The 21,760-nt window shown below is 36.2% G+C and overlaps 1 protein-coding gene across 3 annotated transcripts in view; it reads left to right on the forward strand.

The window, feature by feature from the left end:
* LOC150110598 (protein slit-like) overlaps positions 1-21,760 on the forward strand; it is a 225,022-nt gene that overhangs the window by 152,269 nt on the left and 50,993 nt on the right. For 2 of the 3 annotated variants that reach the window (XM_090395071.1, XM_090395078.1), the window contains exon 15: positions 19,617-19,780. In XM_090395071.1, the coding sequence (XP_090251197.1) occupies positions 19,617-19,780 (164 nt within the window). The remainder of the gene's footprint in view (positions 1-19,616; positions 19,781-21,760) is intronic. The other variant, XM_090395085.1, reaches the window with a different exon arrangement.

Raw genomic sequence — 21,760 nt, forward strand, 5'->3', positions numbered from 1 at the left:
AAGAGATGCGGAATATTAAACACAACACTCGAGGAGGTTAAAGATGAAATCCCGAGAGGGAAGTTATGCTCATCTTCCTCATTGAGCAGCCAAGTTTCTAAGTAGTTTGTTCGCATCATTTTTAAAGCGTACCCCAAGGGGTACTTTTCCATGAATTCCTAAAATGATTCCTCCATCCTTAGAAACTTAGCTGGCAGTTTAGAATTATGTATATAAATAATATTATAAAAATCATTTAAATAATTGATTTACTTATAGGTTGTCATTGATTTATCCTAATGCATTGATATGTATTGACTCCAAATGAGTTAGGTCGATTATTTGAGAATTTCACGTATCACCTGAGAAACCAGAAGCCCTAAGAAGAAGAAGGGGTTGTACAGAGAAAGGCAACTTCGCTTTAATTCACTTCCATTAAAGTATTTTTTTATATGAATCCGACCCAGGAAATGTCTTGAACCTATAATACATTAATATTGTGAATAGGCTAAACTTAGGTTAAATGATCTGGAAGTGAACATAAAAGTGCAACTTTTTATGTTCACTCTATTCTTCCAAGAGGCAAGTTGGTGATCGCACTCTGGGCTGGGGATATGAAATTCTTCTGCCGCCTGCTCATAAACAGACCTTGCCTACAGTAGGATTCGAATCTTCAGTTTGCTAGCGAGCAGATACCATCTGCACAGTCATTTAGACGTGCTTACTATACCGCGATCCCATCTTTGGTTTGTCCTTGCAAAGTTCGAAGCATTGTTAGTTTTAAATGTAATAATGGACGTTGTAGTAAAATAATCGATAAAAAAAAAGATTTAACCTCAGAAATACTTTAGGATATGCAAACAAATAAAAGCTTTCGTATTAAAAAACCACATATTATGGAATTGAGATAATTAATGTATATTTAGAGCACCAAAGAGTGCTCTGTCAAAAGATCATGAATGATATTTATCTATAAGTAGCATTACTAACTGAACGTGTTTCCCTCCCTAAGTGTGGGAGGATCGTGTTTCTCTCCTTTTGTGTCACTACTAGTAGGCTATTAGCTTTCTTTACACAGTGCGTATCGCAAAAAGTCTCATATGTGATCATCTGTATCCGAATCTAATTAATATTATAACCTAAATCAAGTCGATAAATATCCATTTTATTTGATATGAGCATCCTTACTAAAATTCATTACGAAACCATAAGTTTAATGTATTGTATCAATTATTTCCTTTGATCTGTAGTTTTTCCGCTTGTAACGAATCAAAATGCTTTCCATCAAGGCATTTTGGGATTCTTTATTCACTGAAGTATATCTTCCTAAACTAGTTTTCTCTATGGCTATAGGAAATATATAAACCATATTTCAGGTCTATTATTAATTTGTTTGTAAAAAAAAATCCTTAAATAGAAATTTCTCAAAATAATTCTTAAAAAAAAACAAAAACGAAGCTATGAATTGCACAGCCCACAAAGGTTCTAATTGCCAAGTGTCAAAAAAGATATTAAAACTCCTGATCAGTGATGCATTATTGCAAAGAAGTAATGAATAAAAATTAGTACACCAGAGAAATAAGAATCATAAATTAGCTAAGAATGAATTCGGATATTTTAGACTTTATAATAAAATTCCCTATGAAAGAAGTCTTTCAGTAATAGATATAGTAAGATAAAAAGTTCCGCTTGTGGAATCCGCTTAGACCTCGTGACCGCCCCTGACACTAACCCTTTAAAGTGTGGGATTAATACACATCGCTTCGAACCAGTCTATTCGTATTTCGAAGTGTAGTTTCACCTCCACATTTCTCTTCTGCCATGGCGGATCTAAATGGCCCATAATTATATTGGTTTAAGCAAGTGAGCTGCCCTGGGCCGTTATTTGGACAAACAGGCACAGGTGCAAAATATTACAGTCGACTTCATAAATCATGACTGACTCAAATTAAAACTTCAATCGAGACTTAATGCCACGTGCACATAGCAACCCACCGACCTCTACCCAACGGGATCGTTTCTTTGAAAGGTGTGCTTTGCGTCTCTTGTGCTTGTTGCTATCGGCCTCCTGGAGAGGGGAAGAAGTGAGAGAAGTAGGTTTAATGTTTCTTATCGAGACGTGGTCACGACTAACTTCGAGGTATGATGGGATTGCGTGAAGACAACTGGTTCGAGGATAGGCTGAATCAGGAACTGGTCTAATCAATCGCGTGGGAAGGATACATATCAGAGGTTGTGCTGCCACTGCCAGCGAATACGACCATCCAGTGAGGGTATCGCAGTCTTTATTTTATTCTTTATTTATATTTCACGTTCGTAGATCTGCAACGCATACAAACACATGGCTATACGTATTCTGTCGTGTGTTTTGTTTTTCTCAAAGTCTTCAAATAGCATATTGGAAATATCCTAACTTTCGTTATTATTTCTTTCTTTCTTTGTTCTCTCTCTCTCTCTTTTTACTCCACAAAGAATCGATAAAATTTTACTATCTTTTGTGTTAGAAAATTTGACATACTCATTCATTAAGGGTTGTGGTGAGGATACGGTGTTGTCAAATTTTTGCAGCGGAAACTCAGAGGAGAATCTAATGTTGGCTGTCAAAATGAGGATGTGCTAATCTAAATCTTCAATCCCATTTTTTTCACCTGTTCATATTTCATTGCTTTCCATGGGAGGGAAAAAAATCCATGAACCTTAATTTTTTTGCAAATGGCATAATTATATTCTTCATATTAATGGAGAATATAATTATGCCCATTTGCAAAATTATCATGGCATGTTGATCCAAAAATGTTTATATAATTCAGGTGCAGTGTGGTCATATGCTTTTTTTTTTTTTTTTGCTGAGGAAAAATGACTTCGTTATTGTATATTTCTCTGATAGTAGAGTCAACGATGTTATTTTTAGTATATTTGTATATCTTCGCTACATCCTAGAATTTCCTGTATTATTTTGATATTTAGTTTCATTACTGAAATCATTTTTCTGCAGCTAGCTGTGACATGCTCAAAGATATCTCTTCCTAATATATTGTCCTGCGTATAAAGTTAGCAATTTCCAGTTCCTTTTTCTCCTTGCTAAGTTTTCTTATCCTCTCAGTCATCATTCCCGATGTTGCCACTTCGTTTTCACTAATCCATCAATTTCCTTTTGTTCAAATGCCCGTCGTAAGTTTTCCACATTAGTTTACAAGCCCATCTTTTTCATTTCTACGTTTCAGCAATTCATCTGAACGCAGTATTTTCTAATTTGTTCATCATTATAATAATGGTGCACCTTGTAATAGTTTAACCGTAAACAATTTTACTATTTGATTCCGTTTTTCTTCTAAAAGAAAAATGAACCATATTCTTTTCAATTAATTCAGCAAGTCTCTCTTTTTCTTCTCATATCATTTTGCAATAACTCTTATTGTTTAAAATCGTAAATTATTTGATGATATCTTACAAGCTCTCCATTGTCGTGGTATTTTCGCTAATCTATGAACACATTTCTAATTGTGATCCATTAGATAATCCATATCAGATGTGCTTTGCTGTAAGTGTTTCTTTGTGTTTACATAGCAAAAGAAAAGAGGGACTGGAAATAGAAAGAAAGGAGATTTCGTTTGCTTTTGAAGTTTTTTTTTCTTTTCATATTTTGGCATTCAATTTCTCATTTCATTTGGCATTCAAATGAAATGAGAAATGACTAAACGAGAAATGTACAAAACGAAATTTAATAGCTGCCAAATGTTAAAAACGATGAAGAATAAGTAGGTTGAGTTATATACAGGAAAGGAAGGTACTTGCGATAAGGAAGCAGAGAGAGAGAGAGAGAGAATATAAAGAAGTGAAGGAAGCAATAAATCTGGTCAATGTTATCTGTCGGATTCCAGCAACTTCCTGCTATTAGTTTATCTCCTTTTTCTTCTCGTGTTCTAAACGATCAAGAAAGCTTGCTGTGTGGAACTAAATAAATAATGGAGAGAGAGAGAGAGAGAGAGGTTAATGTTTAAGGTTTCTTTCCCCACCACTATATTTAAGTGCGGGCACGGTTAAGCTGATGTCAAAGTTGATCCCACCCTTCTCTAGATCCATTTTGTTAGTCTCACAATGGTTTTTCTACCCGTGGGTATGATTGGGGTGGGTCTAAGAACGCAGATGGGTGTGAGAGTAAAGATCAGGACGTTGCGCATGCATCTCTGATAGCCCAAAGAAACAAAACAAATTCAAGACGTGCATTACACGGCTGGTAAACATAGAAATCCCCTGCTGCGATTCTTGGCTTCCAAGTCACCTTGGGGAAATTGTTCGCATGGATTAGTGGGTGTCAGATGTGTTCTTCAATGTGCCACACCTTATTCTCTCTCTCTCTCTCTCTCTCTCTCTCTCTCTCTCTCTCTGTCTGTCTTGTGAGTCGAAGTTTGTGATGCGGCAACATACAGTACCTTCACCTACTTGTTTTGCGAGTTCTTTTTCAAAATACTGTTTTGTCGTTAGTACCAGCAATTTATCAATGCTGGATAGCGATTGAATACAATTGGATATGAAGAGAGAAAAAGCAAATATATGCAACTTCTGATATTTTTTTAGAATTATTCAGACTGAATGCAGTATACAACTATGTACAATAAATTATATCGTATTATTGTTATTCTCAGGATTTTCCAGTTGAAGTCGGACGAGCTATATGAAAGTCGGGTGTTCATTGCAACTAGCGAAAATAAAATAAAATAATAAAAAAATAATTGTAGCGAAAGCACGAAATTTTTCGCAAATATTTGTTCCTATCTATAAATCACTAATTTATAAGCAGGTTTTAATGATTGTCATACTCCCGAAAGGTTGTAAATCTATCTTTGTCATGATAGTTTTTCAAACCATTCAGATATCTGGTAAGCAACAGTGCTGATATTCTCATTCCAACCAATGGAATCAACTGTAACATCAAGCTCAAGTATTTATAATAATCCTAATTAAATTTTAATTATAATAGCTTTATTAATTTTAGTTTTCATAATCGGGTAATTGCTCTCTCCCTAGTTGGTCGAGTGGTTTGCGTATCCGCTTTCTAATAAACAACCACCAAGTTCGAATCTCACCATGGATATTTGTGAATATCATTCATCTACTACTTAGAAACAATTCATCTTCGTATCATTCATCTACTTAAGCATGTTGGAGGGCTGAAGTGGCTTGAAATAAAAAGTTCCTTTTCTTTTTTTACTTGGGATAGGTTTCGATTATTTAATTCGTAGCCTACCTATGAAACTAATTCTAAAGTACAATCGACCTTAAATGGTTGGGATTCACATTTAATGCGAAAATGGTTTGCTACTTCTGATTTGCCTGGGAAGAAGATTCCGATCTTGTCTGTAACGAGGGTAGCTTATTAGGCCTTTTTCAAACAGGGTTTGTTTTCTCAAGGAGGGTGAACAGCGAACATACACTCTTTGATATGCACTAAGGCTTTCAAAATGTATAGTTAATGTTATGGCCGAGAATGTATTTTGCAATTTTGTGTCCTATGACCTAAAGAAATGTTGTGTTTCGAATATAAACCCATTTAGCCAAGAAAATAGCAGTTCCGAACGAATTCTTACCCGCTGTGTCAGCGCTCTATACTATTGGGCAAAAGCACTATCGTCGGAAGGGTAAGTAGAAATCTTAGAATTAAATCACAATTAAGAATCTCAGAAGCACCTATGGAGTAGAGATAAGTATCCATCGAAGGAAAATTGAATTGGGATTAATGGAATGAAAAAAGAAATGGCTATCTAAGAAACTGATAAGGAAAGACGTCGAGAATAGATGGCAGCATAAAAAATAAAGAAAGAGAAAGAATGGAAAGCAATAGCCTGAACGGAAAGCGGAAATGTTGTTAGAAACGTAACGCATGGAATAATAAAACAATCGGAATTGTATTGCATGATATAATGGGATCTCGGAGAAAGTTGTACTCTAAGCATCGAAATATTATTATTTTTTATTTATTAAGAGAACAGTATCACAGCCATGATATTTGATCAACCTATGTTGCCAATGCGAAAGAGAGATCGGCAGGCTGTACAAGAGAAGTCATAATTCGGAGCCATGTTGGGATTGCATTCTACCATGGAAACACAGTTTCATCGCCATCTAAATCCAAGAAACAGTGAATTTTGAAATGGAGGGGATTGAGAGATGGATATCATACAATCTTCCAAAAACAAATATTCCATCGAGAATGGAAGGAAACCTTTGTCTTTCACAAGCTTTACATGTCAGAATCCTTGTCTTTCCGAGAAGGATTAGAAACGGTTCTCAGTAAGACGGTTCTAGATTCAAGACTCAAGACAGAGAAAGCCAATTTCGAAATAGTTTTTGTTTTTTTCTCCCCAGTCACTGTGTCTGGTGTTCTTAGAAGTGTAGTAAAGCAGAAAGATTGTGAAAACCTTAATAGGCGTCCGAAATGATGCGATTGCATGACAAGAAACGCATCTCATTGGATACGGTGACTCTTTGCCTGCTCTGCCCTTCGTCAAGCCTAATATTTGCAGAGTGAGTTTCCTGCTGTAAGCCACTTTCCTGTACGACAAGGTTACACAAACACATGTGTGTGTGTGTGTGTGTGTGTGTGTGTGTGTTCTTTCTAGTGTTTGTCTGCCTCCATATTTGCGTTCGTTAGTGGTTCATGAATGTGCCGAAATATGCTGTCAAAACAGCTTCACCCTAATCTTCTTGTATTCATTCATTCATTTTCAAAGTAAACAAATACACCGTTCCTCCGACTACTCTCCTTTTCTGAACACCCCCGCACTAGAATATAACTACTCGCATGTAAACTATGTCTGATCTCTATATGTGCTCTCTGAGTATCCATTGTTTGCAATTCATAATATCAAGGTGTGCTTTAGACACGTTATATACCCCCCCCCCCCACACACACACTCAAATATGCTTGCATGTTAATGGTGCTTTTACTGCTCGCGGGGCCTCGATCAGCGTAAAATAATTATTTATTATCTTATGAAAATATATGCATTCTTTCTTTAAAAAAAAAAAAACAGTTTTTAATAGTTTGAGACGGATATTACGTCATGCATTCTACTTTCATATAGTTTACCAATGCAGTTTATTTCATCTCTGGGAAATAATAATAAACAAAATCTCATATCTTATTAAAGGTATCCGTTTTATAAGCTGGCTTTTACATCGTAATATTACAATTATATCAATAAGTTATCTGATATCCCCAACTATAAGCGCACTGTATGCATATTTTTATTGTTATTATTATTAACAATTCCGGGGAAAAAACATCTTTGTTTTCTCTGGTTTAGTCAGCGATAACTGATGCTATCATTGGATATACATTTCAGCTGATTTTAGAAGATCGTTAGATTACTGGCATACAAACACCGACCTGGTAAACACATCAGATGCACACTTTGGAGTAAGGAATTCATTTAATTCGAGTCTATCCTTATTCAAGTTAAAAAAATTGTCTTGGTACCTGAGGCTCTATAAATTCGGCAGTTCATTGATCTTGCCAGGTAGTAGATATTTTTTATGTCAAGTGTGTATGTTAGAAAATAACAAATCATATAATACCGCCTGCTACGGGAGGGAGTGGGGAAAGGGGGGGTCACACGCCACATCTGCTACAGTAGCTTTGTTCAACCTTCACGTTTACGGGCGTCTTGCATCGCTTCTAAGAAGCTCACAGTCCACCCTCTCCATACAGCTTTTTGCCTTGCGCGCGTATGTTTCTGTGATCTAAATTCTCCGCATAACTGGCTGGTAACCTTGACAACGGCTCACGAGACCCAAGCTGGACTGAATGCGTTTTAATCCGCTCAAAAGGAAAGACTAAAAAAAGTAAGGAAATAAATCAAATAGGAAAAAGCGCCAACACCCTTCCCAAACGTCTAAGACGAAATCACAAAAGAAGCAGATGAAATGTAAGGGGTTGTTAACTCCTTTTAGCTTTTACAGACCCGAAGAGTTCTTTAGAAAGGGGACCACGTGTGTGTGTGTGTGTGTGTGTGTGTGTGTGTGTGTGTGTGCATCTTTGTGGCGTTGTAGATGCTTTTGAAGTTAGGTCTAACAGGTGCAAAGAAAGTTGGATGTGCACGCTGAGGCTGCTATAGTATGGCAACACACACACACCCATCTGCGATTCGCTATCTCTATGTAGTTACATTTAATTGGCATTTTTAGTTCGGCGGTGGGCAATCAAACGTGTTGTTTGAGTGTAATTGGCTTAGCCCACAGCACTTTGCTGGGTACCTGTGATGAAGTTTGCATTACCTGTTAAGCAGCGCATTCACTCTTCCCTCATCCAATATACATTCACCACATCGGTTATTACACACTATTATTAAATATAAAAATGCGCCGTACCCAAAAAAAGGCCGACGATGGGCGTTAATTGAAGATCATTGAAGTCTCGGAATTGTTGCTTTAGGCTCACACTTAGCTACAGCACGATTAATGGAATCTGAAAGAATGAACGAGAGAGAGAGAGAGAGAAAACACTAATTGCAGGTTTGCAGTATAGACTTGTCAAGACAAACCTGATTATATCTACAGGAAGATTATTAGTGATTAAAAAAAAGTTTATCGCTAAATATACCGTTAATTGACTTGACTGCATACAGTTTGCAGAAAGCGATACTCAGTTAAAGAGAATTCCAATTCCAATTCGGTAGGATTGGTCAAGGAGCAGATAAGTCGCGAACTTTACACGAGCGATAAAGCGTGCTGTTATATCTATATATAGCACTTTAGGCCTTCTTAATATAGTGGAATGAACCAGACGTGTTGCTCTCTGGTTGAAAAGACCTGGAGTGGAATCCTGTCTAGGATGTCAGGAACATTTAGAAGTTTTCCAAAATTGAAGGTGACTTAGTCTTATACGTAAATGATAGGATTTCATCCCTCAAAATTCGGTTCCCGTACCTCCCCTACCCTCCCCCCCCAAAAAAAAACTGACTGAGAGAGAACAAGCATTTCAAGTATAGTACAGTATAGTGGCTTCATAGACTTTGTAACTTTGATGTAATACTAAAAAACGCAATAAATGACAATATTCTTTATTTTTTACTAATCATTTTTAAATGTAATGAATCCTAAACTGCTGCGAAAAGATCATTCTAATTGTTTCCAGAGTTTTACACGCTGTTACAAATATTGTTTGTTTAACATCAAAATTTAGGAAACACTAGAGTACAGGGTTATTTTTAATGAAAATAGTATATATGTTAAGAAATTTAGACAATGATCATTCTTCAAAGAAGACAGAGAAGAGCTATTGGACTGTAAGCAGTCGTGGCCGAGTAGTTAAGGCGATGCACTCGAAATTGATTTGCTGGTTTTTTTGAAATTACTTTCTATAAACATTGTTATATCCAGCAAGACATATTTCTGTTATACCTTCCTGTACAGTGAAGAAGTAAGGGAAGTTTGGTTGCACAGGATGTTTTTTCAGGGGAATTAAACAAATGGTAATACCAAACATAACACACTGCGAACTGGAATAGAAACTCAAATGTCCAGTCATGAACTGGCAAGCGAGTGTTCTGGAGATATCTCTTTCGTCCAATTAATAAGTTTCTCTTTGTTTCGACACGATGGAGCTCTAATTAATTTATCAGAAAGAAGACTTGATAATATTTGCGAAATATGACTTTGTTTGTCAACCGAAACTCGAAGGACATCTCAACCGACTTCTAGTTCCTTATTCCTCAAAGCCAAGAAAAAAATAATAAAAATAAAAAAGAAGTAGTTCTTAGGGTATTGTTCAATGTTACTGAGCAATACTCTGAGAACCACTTCGTGTCGTATTCCATAAGAGTGTCCACAAGTGCCTCTGAACTTTAAAATGTAATGAAACTGAATGCCCACCTTCGAAGAATATTCCGAGCTATATTTGCTTTTTAGTTTGTTTTTTTTTTAATTTGGGTTCAGATCCCATTTATACGAGCTTTTCAGCTGTCGGTCTTATAAGGAGGTAGAAGAGTATATTAATATTAAACCTTGGTTCTTTGTTTTAAATGAATTATTGGCTTATTGCATTCAAGTTTCTTGTCTGTGAATAGTAGAATGTTACTTCGTTAAATAGTAGTAGTAGTAATAATAATAATAATAATAATAAACTTTATAATAACACTTTAGTTATCATCGGAGCTATTTGTAAGAGACGATGTCATTATTATTTTTTCTCAATGAAATGGATACAATCGCATATTAGGATGGCATTTACCGTTTCCCTTTATGTTGAATGCAATATTAATGAGTCTGGTGGACGGCATTATTATTATGAACTGAACAGACAAAAAAATACCGGTGAGTTTTATAATTTGAGTTCCGTAAATTTATTACTAGAAATAGGTTTAAAAAATATAAAAGTCAGCTTGGTAGATCTTGTCCAAGAACTATTTGATAAACAGAATAAATAAATAACAAAAAAAAATTAGCGAATATGAAGAGTTTGTTCAATTTAATAATTCAAAAGTCGAAGAAGTCTTACAAACGGTAAAATACATTAAAACCAGCATTAACGCACTAACTGACAGGCAGCACAAATTGATAAAAGACACATCGGAACTCCGTCAAGAATTTAATTCCCTGAGACTACAATACGAAGTTTTAAACCAACAACAACATAAAGAAGACCTTGTCATAAACGGTCTTCCAGAAACTGAATCCACAGAAAATCTCAGAGACGTAGTTTAAAGTTAGGCCATACAATTGACATCCCCCTACAGCATAATGATATTCAGACCATAAATCGGATTCCCAGGAAGAACAAAAAACAAGGCTTGCCACGACCCGCACCAGAAATAATCCGTCTGACAAGCAAGGCTACAAGAGACAATCTCATAAAAGCCAGCAGATTATTTAAAAAAACTTTATGTACGAGAAAGTATTTTTATGCATAATTGTGTTCATATAATGTATGTAATTTATCTGAGAAATAATAAAGTGTTAAGAAAAAAAAAATTATTATTATTATTATCTGAGACCTCCAGAGAGTCAAGGACTCATCGAGGAGACTATAAATCACTCAAACCAGCTATCATACCTTCCCTTAAATTCATTCATACTAGATGTACTCACTACCCCTAAGGACAAATTATTCCACTCACTCACTCACTGCTCTGTGGGAGAAAAACCTAGCTCTTAACCTTTTCTTGACCGTGAACAAATTAACTTCCATGGATGCCCTCGTGTTCTCTCCCCACTTTCCATATAACGAAATATTTTTTCACTTGAGATCCTGTAACACCCATTCAAAAGTTTATAGACCTCTATCATATCATTCCCCTTTCTCCTGTTAATCAAATTATCACTGACATTGGCGAATTATATAAATTTTTTTCGATTTTTATTACATAGCCTTTATCTTTGCCCATGCGTGTCATTTAGAATAATATTTTGATCACTGATTCTATTGTCGACATCTGACGGTTTCGTGCAGTTTGAAATTATCCAATATTATTTGAGCTGGTTGTAGAATTACATTAGAACGAAGAAACGGAAATTGGTAGTGCTTGAAATTAGTAATAGTTTGGTTTTTATTAATCATTATTTAATTATTACTTCATTTTTAAATCATCACGAGTATTTATCTTGATATGTATATCAAATACCCATCACTTAACAACACAAATGGAAAATGACTACCTCATCTAAACTAGAAGAGACCGTTACTATCTGAGAACGTGGAGCAAGAACTGAATAGCAGTCATAGAGAATTCGTCACCGTTCAAAACTGACAATAGACCACGTTAAACCTCTGAGATAGAGAGAGAGAGAGAGAGAGAGAGAGAGAGAGAGAGAGAGAGAGAGAGAGAGAGAGACGTGCCGCTAACAATACAAAAAAGTACTAAAACAGTCACAAAGAAGAACGTGCCACATCTACAGAGAACTTCGAAACATCAACAATGGCAATTGTTATAAAAATTGCGTTTTGCGGTATTCTATTGTAAATACTGAACGCAAATGACAATTTCCCTAATAATGTCTTGCGGTGCATTAATGTGTTCATTAAATCAATCACAAAGAGTGGAGTTTTTTTCATTCTTTCGTTACGTAAGGATGGTTTAAAATTTTTATTGTGGTTATCACACGAAAGGTTATTACTAAACCTGTAGTGCTTTGTACTGTGGATGGCGAAGGATTTTTTTCCCATTTTTGGTCAATTTATATATATATATATATATATATATATATATTTGTAATTTTTTATTTATTTTTACATTGTCCGGAAACCCTGCCATAGAGAGACCAAACATGGAACTTTTTCAGCCACTTCAGGCCTCCAATAAGCAGAGAGGTGGTCTCACATCTGGCAATGAAATTCATCTTCCCCATAAATCAAAAACATACATGCTCACAGTGGAATTCGAACCCGCCACCTGTTGGTTCGAGAGCAGATACTTTCTCTGTATGTAGGCACATTAAATATATTTGAAACTGAAAGTAACAAATTAGTATCATTAAATACAGGGGGAAAAAAAGCGTTAACTTAGTTTTTCTGAAACACGAATCATATACTAATGAGTGTGTAGAAACAACCAAAAAAGCTATTGGTCGTTTTCCATAACTGTAAGAACTGCTCTTTCTTCTTTTCTTTCTTTATTATGTAAATTATTATTAATGCAGTATTTAACATTTGTTAAATACTGTAAACATTATAGTATTGTTGGAAAAGCACCAAATTTATTTTGAGCGTATATAACAAAATTAGATCCAAAATAAAAATGAATTATCAGAGAAATACATCAGCATAAATGAAACTTTCGCGATTCGTAGTCTGCAATCCACGTGAGTTTTTTCATGGCTTGTTTGGTAAAAATCAGGCAAGAAGTGATTTCATGTGTTAATTTGGTTATGCAAAACCTTTATACATAGCGTCTTTTTTATCACACGGTTCAAGTCATGTGACGGAAAACAGATAATCACTTGTCAATCAACCATGCAACTTACATAAGGAAAATAAATTGTAAACAATCGTTGTAATTGCTCTTTGTTTATAGATAAATATATATTACGACATTTTATATGGATTCACTCCACCCTTTCAGTGGATATGAATACATCTATCCTACCAGCACTAAGCATTTAGAGAACTTGAGTTGTATACAATTTAATAAGATTTTCAAGATGTTCTTCCCATTTGCAAATGGAAATAAATATTGATTTTTAGATCCAAATGAACTCATACAAACTAATGCACTACCGTTTAGTTTGTAAGCGCAATAAGAGCCTCCACAGCTCAATCGGTTTCGATGGTACCCTTTGATTGCAAACCCCGAGTTCGAATCCCGTCTATCACGCTAAGAAACTTTAGTAGGGCTTTTTCAATTGAAGGTAAGTTAGCTGGTCTCATCGGAGGTGGAAGGTTTTTTCTTCCGGTGAAAGGCCACACGTAATTTACAGACATAGGACACTAAGGGAATAAGGATTAACCCTATTCAGTCAGATATCTGGTTTCGAAAGCCTGCATGATGGTATACAGTGTGGGTCTATGCGCAAGTGTAAAACAGAACAGAACGAACAAAATAAGATTCCCTCTCTCTACTCCAATTTATGCATCACAATTTGAAAGCCAAGCACTTGATAGATTATATACAATAATCCCATTAAAGTAGCAGCGCCTTCTCAACGCACTCGCAAGGATGATGATGAGAAATTTACCTTTCATTTGAAAATAGCTGGTTCAAATCCCGTCTTCACATAATGGAAAACTATTTTCCTCCTAGAAATTCAATGGATTTAGAAGGTCATCTGATCCAACCTAAATCGTATCCCATCCAGGATGTGAGGTTTAAGTTCCTTTAGTTGTGCGAACGAATTCTCTTAATTCTTCAATATCACTGCGGGAAAAAAATGCCATTTAAAAAATACATTATTTTCAAATAATAAAAAATAACTGTGAGTTAGGGAATTAAGAACTCGAAATTCGTCTTGATTAGAATAAATTCTGAAGCACCCGCTCACAGAATCGCCACCAAAAAGTATCAAACCCACGAATGTGCCGATAGCAACGTTAGAGATTATTGCTCTGTAGGAAAGGCAATGTTAAATACTCCGCGGCAATCGTAGTTCAAACAACGTGAAGGAGTGGCAAAAAGAGAATGGAGAGCAGCGGTGAACAATTTTTTTTTTCCCCCCTGGAACAACGTGCTACATTAACCGTCAGAGAGATTGAGAGAGACTGAAAATATCTCTGTGACCCCAAGTTTCTTCCGGTTAAACCCAGTAGTTGAGCAAACTAAAATCCACCCGCTATTGATTCCTTCTCCCGGAGAGGTAATCGAGTACAACTTCCTTTCACAAATGAAACTCCGCATGCCGTGGCACCTGCTCATAACGTGTGAACGGAAAGCTAGTTCGCAGATAAATCGAGACCGCGGGCACATCTCCGATAAACCAGTTGTTATAAGGGAGTTCTGTCTGCTAGGGTATCCTCAAGGACGTGGCACGGCTTAAACAGGAATTGAAGCAAGCAGACAATCTAAGCGTCTATCTCAATGAACACTCCGCAAGCAACCACAAATGGAGAGGGTGGGTCGGATGAACGTGATCAGCGTCGATGAACTCCTGTCTGTGTGCACGAACTAGATTAGCTGGAAGGCCAATCTGTGGACGTTACAGAAATGAAGAAGCTGCTACATCCACTGATAATGCTATCTTTCTTTCTATCTGTATCTCAGTTTCTTTCTTTCCTTCATTCTTAGAATATCTGTTTATATCTTTCCTAAGCTTATCTTCTCTCTCTCTCTCTCTCTGGTTCTGTTTTCTTTCTAAATAACTCGTGATTTATTTCTTAATTAATCTTTCAGGTAATCTGCTATTACCTGAAAGATTCTGACAGAAGATCAAAGAAATAATACCTGAAATGAATGATGAATGATGGAGAGAATGTTTCAGTGTGTGGAAAACTGATAGGAAAATATTGTTCGAAAAGAATCGCTTATATATTGAGAAAATTGTGCTTTTTTTCATTCTCTGTATTGTTTAATTTGAAAGAGTGCCAAACATTTAGAGAAGACTTTGATAATACGAGCAGGAAATTCATCGTGAAATGTAAATAGAAATGCAGCAAATGTGATGTAAAAACAGAAAGATTCAGCTGAGAATTCGGAATAGTTAGACGCATTCGGAATAATACTCATAATCTAAAAGAGAAAGAAGAGTAGAGGATATGGGAAGAATGCAGATGTTTGCAAAGATGGAAATTATACAAAAGTAAGGTTAATTGGGTGAATTTCAGGTGCTACTCAAAAGTTCCCGAAATAGCCGCAAGGGTACGTCTGATAGTGCGACTCTGTCTATATGTGATGTGCTGCTTTGTTATGAGCTAGAGTCTTGAGTGTCACCATTATGGCTTGCAATAGCTTTATTTAAACGTAGTTTAATCGTTCGGTTGTTTGATGTTTGTTGTGTTCTGCAAGTTTCGAAATGAGAATACGAAGGAGCAAAGAGTTTACACCGGGTTTTCTATTCAACTTTATAACACTTTAAAACGCCTTTGATTTAAACAACCATCATGAAAGAAAAGTCCATCACTAACTCGCTCAAAAAAAAAACAAAAAAGAAAACAGCAGTGCAGACTAGCTTTTTTGGACGACTTTAGTACATCAACAGGAATCCGTTTTGAAAGCGAAAAACTCAACAATACTCTTAACTTGTGTAGGATTTGAGTTGAATGCAAGATGTTCGATGTTCGTCAAAGAATGACGAAAAGTGAAGGATACAGAACTAGTTGCTTCTTCGAGAAAATGCTCAAGAACACGCACGCGCGCGCACACACACACACACACACAGCAACCATTTTTGTTGGGTATAGTCTACCATCACTGCATAATCTACCATCTTCTATTCTCTCTCTCTCTCTCCCTCGACTTACTCCCTGTAACTATTTTTATTGCCTAAGTTTAAATTGCAGATAAAAGGAGGAGATCTAAGTACGCTTCAAGATGTAGGCCGAAGAGCAGCGGGTGCTGAATGTAGTATCCAAGGAAGACTACAGCACTGTTTCCATCGGTGATAGAAACAATGGATTCAATTCAGTGGATCTGAAAGGAACAACAACCAAGTCGAACTATGTTAATTCTATACATTCTGTTTTCAGCTCGTCCGAGCATTGTCGAATAGCAACTCATAGACTTTTGGATTGGTTGGCTAGTTCGTTGTTTGCTTTTATTATGACCGAAACAACTAAGTCCCTGAGGTCAGCGTGATATGCTTGCAAATTGGGTGTGTGTTTGTTTTCTTCTGATCCGTTTGCATCTTTAGAGGGATGAAAACCCGAATTTCGGACAGGAGAAACTCTTCTCTCTCCATTTAAATCAGCTAACGTACCTTTAATTAAAAAGTTCTGATAAAGGTTCATCAAATCCTAAACGGGATTCGCATCCAAATGTTTTCGATAAAGGGCATTTCGCTACTGATTGAGCTAGTCCTCGAACAGCGTTAATGAAAAAATAATCTAGATTGAGAGGTGTGTGATTGCGTAAGATATTTCTGATAATAACTGAAAAATGTTTAACGAATATTTCTCTCAACTTCCATTACTCATTTCGGTCAGTTTGCTTGGTCGTGAAATAAACAAGACGGACTGGCTGAACAGTGGCGCCAATAACGGATTTTGAGTCGCCAGTAGCGACCTGAAGACCGTATTTTTCGATCCTTCTCTTTTCTCTATCTCAAGAATCACCGATTCGTGTTATTTGAAGAGACAACACAAATATGCAATAATTCTCCAGAGGGATTGTTGTCTTCTCCGGAGAACTGCAGTCATTCTCGACGAATAATTGCATTTATTGCAATCTCCAAGAATTTTCTCAGAGAACTGCTAAGTTCAGAGTAGCAATTTCAGCTGTAAAGTTTACCGAGGTCAGCTGAAATGGACGGTCCAATTTAATTATTTGTAATCGAAAATGATGAAACCTTAGTAAGTTGAATGTCCTCTCTCTCTCTCTCTCTCTCTCTCTCTATCTATCTATCTATCTATCTATCTTTCTCTCTCTCAAGACAGTTATCAAAGCTGGAAGTAAAATTTGGGAACATAACTCCCATGGTGTGGTGCAGTATGGTTTGGGTCTCTTGTTTCAATCAAAGATTTCACTGATTCTTTTTTAAAAAAGTGTTTTTTTTTATAAAATTTTTGCCTAAATTCGTATTACTTTTTAACATTTTTAACCCAATATTTGATAAATGTGGTGGCGTTCCGTTCTTCATTTGACTGAACTGTATAATACTTGAGAAAGAAGGTGAAAAACGAGAACCAACGTCATGTATTTTACTCGTATATGGCATCAGTACTTTGTTAAATAACGCTACATGATTATTCACTTTTCAGTTAAGTTTGTACTACGATTATTATCATATCAGAATGAGATGCGGCAAGAGGCCAACTGCATGTATCTAATTTACGGTACCTTTAAGGTGAATGTTAGAGACAGTGTACATGATCAACAACCGAATCACACATCTGAATTAAGTACAGAATCGACTATTCACATATGAAATGTTAATCATCTAGAAATCTAAAGAAAACAAAGTTGAGTTAATTAGAATTAGTGGTGATGAAACTAGGAGTAAGAAGACAATGTATTATATTTGGTAATTCCGTGTCTGGTTGATTTTCAGTTTTACAGGAGAATGAAAGGCTGTTAACTTCTTTATAAAATCAGCTGACTCTCATCTGAAGTCCTTATAAAAGTTCTTAGCTTCCTAGGAGGGAATTCCAACCCTTATCATTGCATAATATCTAGATTACGCTAGAAATATTACGTTGTTTGAAAAGTTTGGTAAATTTCCAATAGACGGCGACATATGGGTGCCGCGATTGTTGACTCTCGATCAAACACGCATGCGAAAAGACATTTCAACGCAGTGTTTGCCGATGTTTAACCGCAATTCGAGGGGATTGGTTTTTTGCGTCGATTCGTGACTGTGGACGAAACTTGGATGCACTGAGTTCAAGCAGCAGTCAAAACAGTGGACATGCCCGGTGAAAGAGCACCGAAAAAAGCGAAGACCGTTTTGTCAGCTGGGAAAGTGATGGCCACTGTTTTTGGGATTCCCAAGGAATTATCATGATAGACTATTTGGGAAAGAGTAAGACAATAACAGGAGTCTATTATGCGTCACCGTTGGACGGTTTAAAAGAAGAACTGAAGAAAAAACGGCCAAAATCAGCGCACAAAAATCTGCTCTTTCATCAAGACAATGCACCCTCCCACACATCAGTTCGCAATGGCAAAATTGCACGAACTGAGGTCCGAATTGGTTCCACATCCACCGTATTCTCCGGACTTGGCCCGGCCCCATGTGACTTCTTCTTGTTCCCAAACTTAAATATTTGGCTCAGTGGGAAAACATTTTCTTCGAACGAGGATGTCATCAAGGCTGTCAATGACTATTTTGCACAATATGACAAATCCTACTTTTTAGATGGGATGAAAAAATTAGAAACTCGCTGGACCAAATGTGTAGACCTCGATGAAGACTATGTTGAAAAATAAAGGTGATTTTTTACAAAAAAAAAAAAGTGTTTAACTTGTTTTTTTTTTACCAAACTTTTCAAACAACCCTCGTAGCAACTATTGCATCACAGAGTATTTTAGAATGTGACTTCCTCTTCCACTTCAACTGCGAGCTAGAAACGATTCAATTAATAGATTGTTTCGTTCAGACGCGTGAGGTCCTTAACCCAAAAAAGAGGATGAAGAAGAACAACAAGACGACAAGCATCATTCTAATTCTCCGAATGAAAGAGCTGACAGTGACAGGCCAAGCGAGATGGGCAGATATAATAAATGGACCTTTAATGCCTTTACAAAATGACGAGCGAGCAAACATGCCGTAATACACAGAGTAAGGAACGCTTTCGCGATTATTGGACATTATTTGCTGATTCTGACAGGCTGGAGAAAACAGCTTGGGAGTTGTAGATTTATGACTACCCTTATTTCTGTCCATCTCTTAGTATACTTATGAGGCAGAAGTGTTTCGCCATCCAACTCGCTTATTTGGGTAATCGACTTGGTAATGGAACTCTGAGGGACGCCTCTACAGTTAAATGAAAAGAGTTCTTCCGACCGCGTATAAATAATGCATTAGAATGTTTCAGCTCTTCTGTATGTGGGCAACGTAAAAAAGAAGTCGGAGTTATGCACTTTCTCTCGACGCTACAAATGCTAATTTAGAATTTAAATCTGATTTATCAAGTATTTTACTCCTTCAATGTGCTTATACAGCTCTTCGTAAATAGTCTATCTCTTCACATATATCACACTGCTTAGACAATACTTGCCAAGAAGAGCCGATTAAATAGGACTGCCTTGATGACTCTTATTCACACTCTTTTGTCAACATGGATGTCACATTGCACAATACCGATGAGTTATTAATATTTTTTTTTGTCGGCAGCCTTCCGTTTCAGGCATTAGTCATTCATATCAAATCCTATCCTATTTATAAAAAAGTCAAAGGAATTCTTTAGATCCTTAATAAAGTTTTATCGCATAATCTTTGTTTAAAAACATATTGTACAATAATCACAAACAACTGACCTTGTTTTGTATGTCTATCCCCTCCCTATACACACATACACTTCAGTTTATTACTAATGTGTGTCCCTTTAATTGCAGGCACCTCGCCCGTAACCCCTTCATCTGTGACTGCAATCTTCGATGGCTGGCTGAGTATCTCCATAGTAACCCTATCGAGACAAGTGGAGCGAGATGTGAGAGTCCCCGACGTATGCACCGACGTCGCATCAGCCAGATGAGAGAGACGAAATATAAATGTAAAGGTAGATTTGTACTTGGGGGCGGAGGACGGGGACAATTGATAGGGTGGTTGGTTTCTAACCTTAATTTAGATAATGCAGGAATTATCAATTGATCTCTTCATTCTTCTCATGGCCTCCTTGCATGCCTTCCCACCCTCTGATTTCTAAATCTCATGTGTCTCTTTCAATAATACTATTGCACTGCACATCTCCCTCTCTTTGTATGTTCTTGTCTTCTCCTAACGAAGGGCTGCATGTCGCTGCAATCTAAACTTGAAGCAACTGATCTGAATTAAACAAAGATTGATGTTTGTATGAAAAATTAGTTGGTGTTGCATGTGGACACAAGCATTAAATATAGATTTTCTTATAAGCACTTTGTGTGTGTGTGTGTGTGTGTGTGTGTGTGTGTGTGTGTGTGTGTGTGTGTGTGTGTGTGTGTGTGTGTGTGTGTGTGTGTGTGTGTGAGAGAGAGAGAGAGAGAGACTATTAATAGTGGTAATTATATATTTGTGAATATTTTATTTATATTCGCATGCAAATTCTAGATGAGAGCTGCAAAACTGCAACTCTAAAACAGTCTGTGCGATTAAGACTGTTTTTGAGTTGCACTCAAAAACAGTCTTAATCGCACAGTTCATCAAAAAATACATTTCTCTTATTTAGCTGTTTGCAGTATACTATTCATTAAGTTTAATACTAATATATTATATGATAAATCTATTTAATCAGTAAAGTGATTGTAAACTGGGGAGGTCGTTCTTTTGAGATTTAAAATGCGATGCATTGAACTATCAACACAAAATGTGGTTCTTTCACTATTTCATTTTTAAAATAACAGTCATTGTTTCTTCGTACTGTTTGTGCTACATGATTAATATCTTCTCTGGCATGTTAAGTGAGTCAAGAATATTCTCAGTGATTTTAACTCATGACAATATCAAGAATGGTATTGAGAATAGTTTTTGACTGTTCTTTTTTACAAGACCAGTAACACTTGAAAGGTATATCAGTATAAACACAATACCTATCAGTCCCACAAAATGTCAAGAATGCGTATAATCATATTCTGTGGCGGCCGGTGAAAATTTTAAGTGGTGGTGCTGCATATACAAAATAAGAAAAATAATTCAATTTTTCCTAATTAGTAACCAATTTATTAATAAGTAAATTTACAGATTAAAAAATTTGCTTTATTAAAATATTATTTGAAAATAAAATCCATTCTTCTATTTTTGCCTTGACAAAAGTTTTCATTAAAAATATTTCGCCCTCACCACGAACACACACCAATGATAAAAGTTTCGTATCTCACAGAAATAACACGCGCAAGCATACAATTTATCTGTAGCGACACTGCTCAAAGAGCAGTGGCAGATTCACTTGTTACGTGCAGTGACAAGTGAAACGAATATCGGCGAGTCTAGCCGGAACTGACCGAACGTGATAATTCCGACACTGCGTTAGATCGCAATGCATTTGTTTCGTAATCTAAAGCGTTAATCGAACAATTCCAATTATTAACTATTCAATCAATGTCGAAACATAAGCTGTAACCTTTAACATGTTGTATTACATATCTTATACATAAGCACTGTGACACTGCAGTGCTTATGTATAATCCACCACTGATCATGTTATTAATAATGTGAAACAATCAACCAAACACAATTAAATTCATGAAAACATTAAAAATAATACAGCTCTTTGAAAGATCATCATGATTTTGAAATTCATTGCTATATTCCCATCCGGATCAGAATAGTCAGAATAAGTAAATCAGGATTCATTAATGTACAGATAGTTGAACACTTTACAGCCTACTTCATTCGATTATTTGCTTTTCCTTTTACCGCTGTGGTCAGCTAAAAAGGTGACCAAAACCGTAGATTTTAGTAGTACACTTGACTATGCTTCCTTTTAATAGTTGATGTCCACGATCATTTCAGATAGGCTTGCAGACGTTCCATAAAGATGTTTTAATGTAAGAAATATAATAGT

Source organism: Typopeltis vanoorti, chromosome 1 (genome assembly GCF_054136105.1).
Source record: "Typopeltis vanoorti isolate ZY-2024b chromosome 1, IOZ_Tvanoo_1.0, whole genome shotgun sequence".
In the NCBI taxonomy this organism is placed as follows: Eukaryota; Metazoa; Arthropoda; class Arachnida; order Uropygi; family Thelyphonidae; genus Typopeltis; species Typopeltis vanoorti.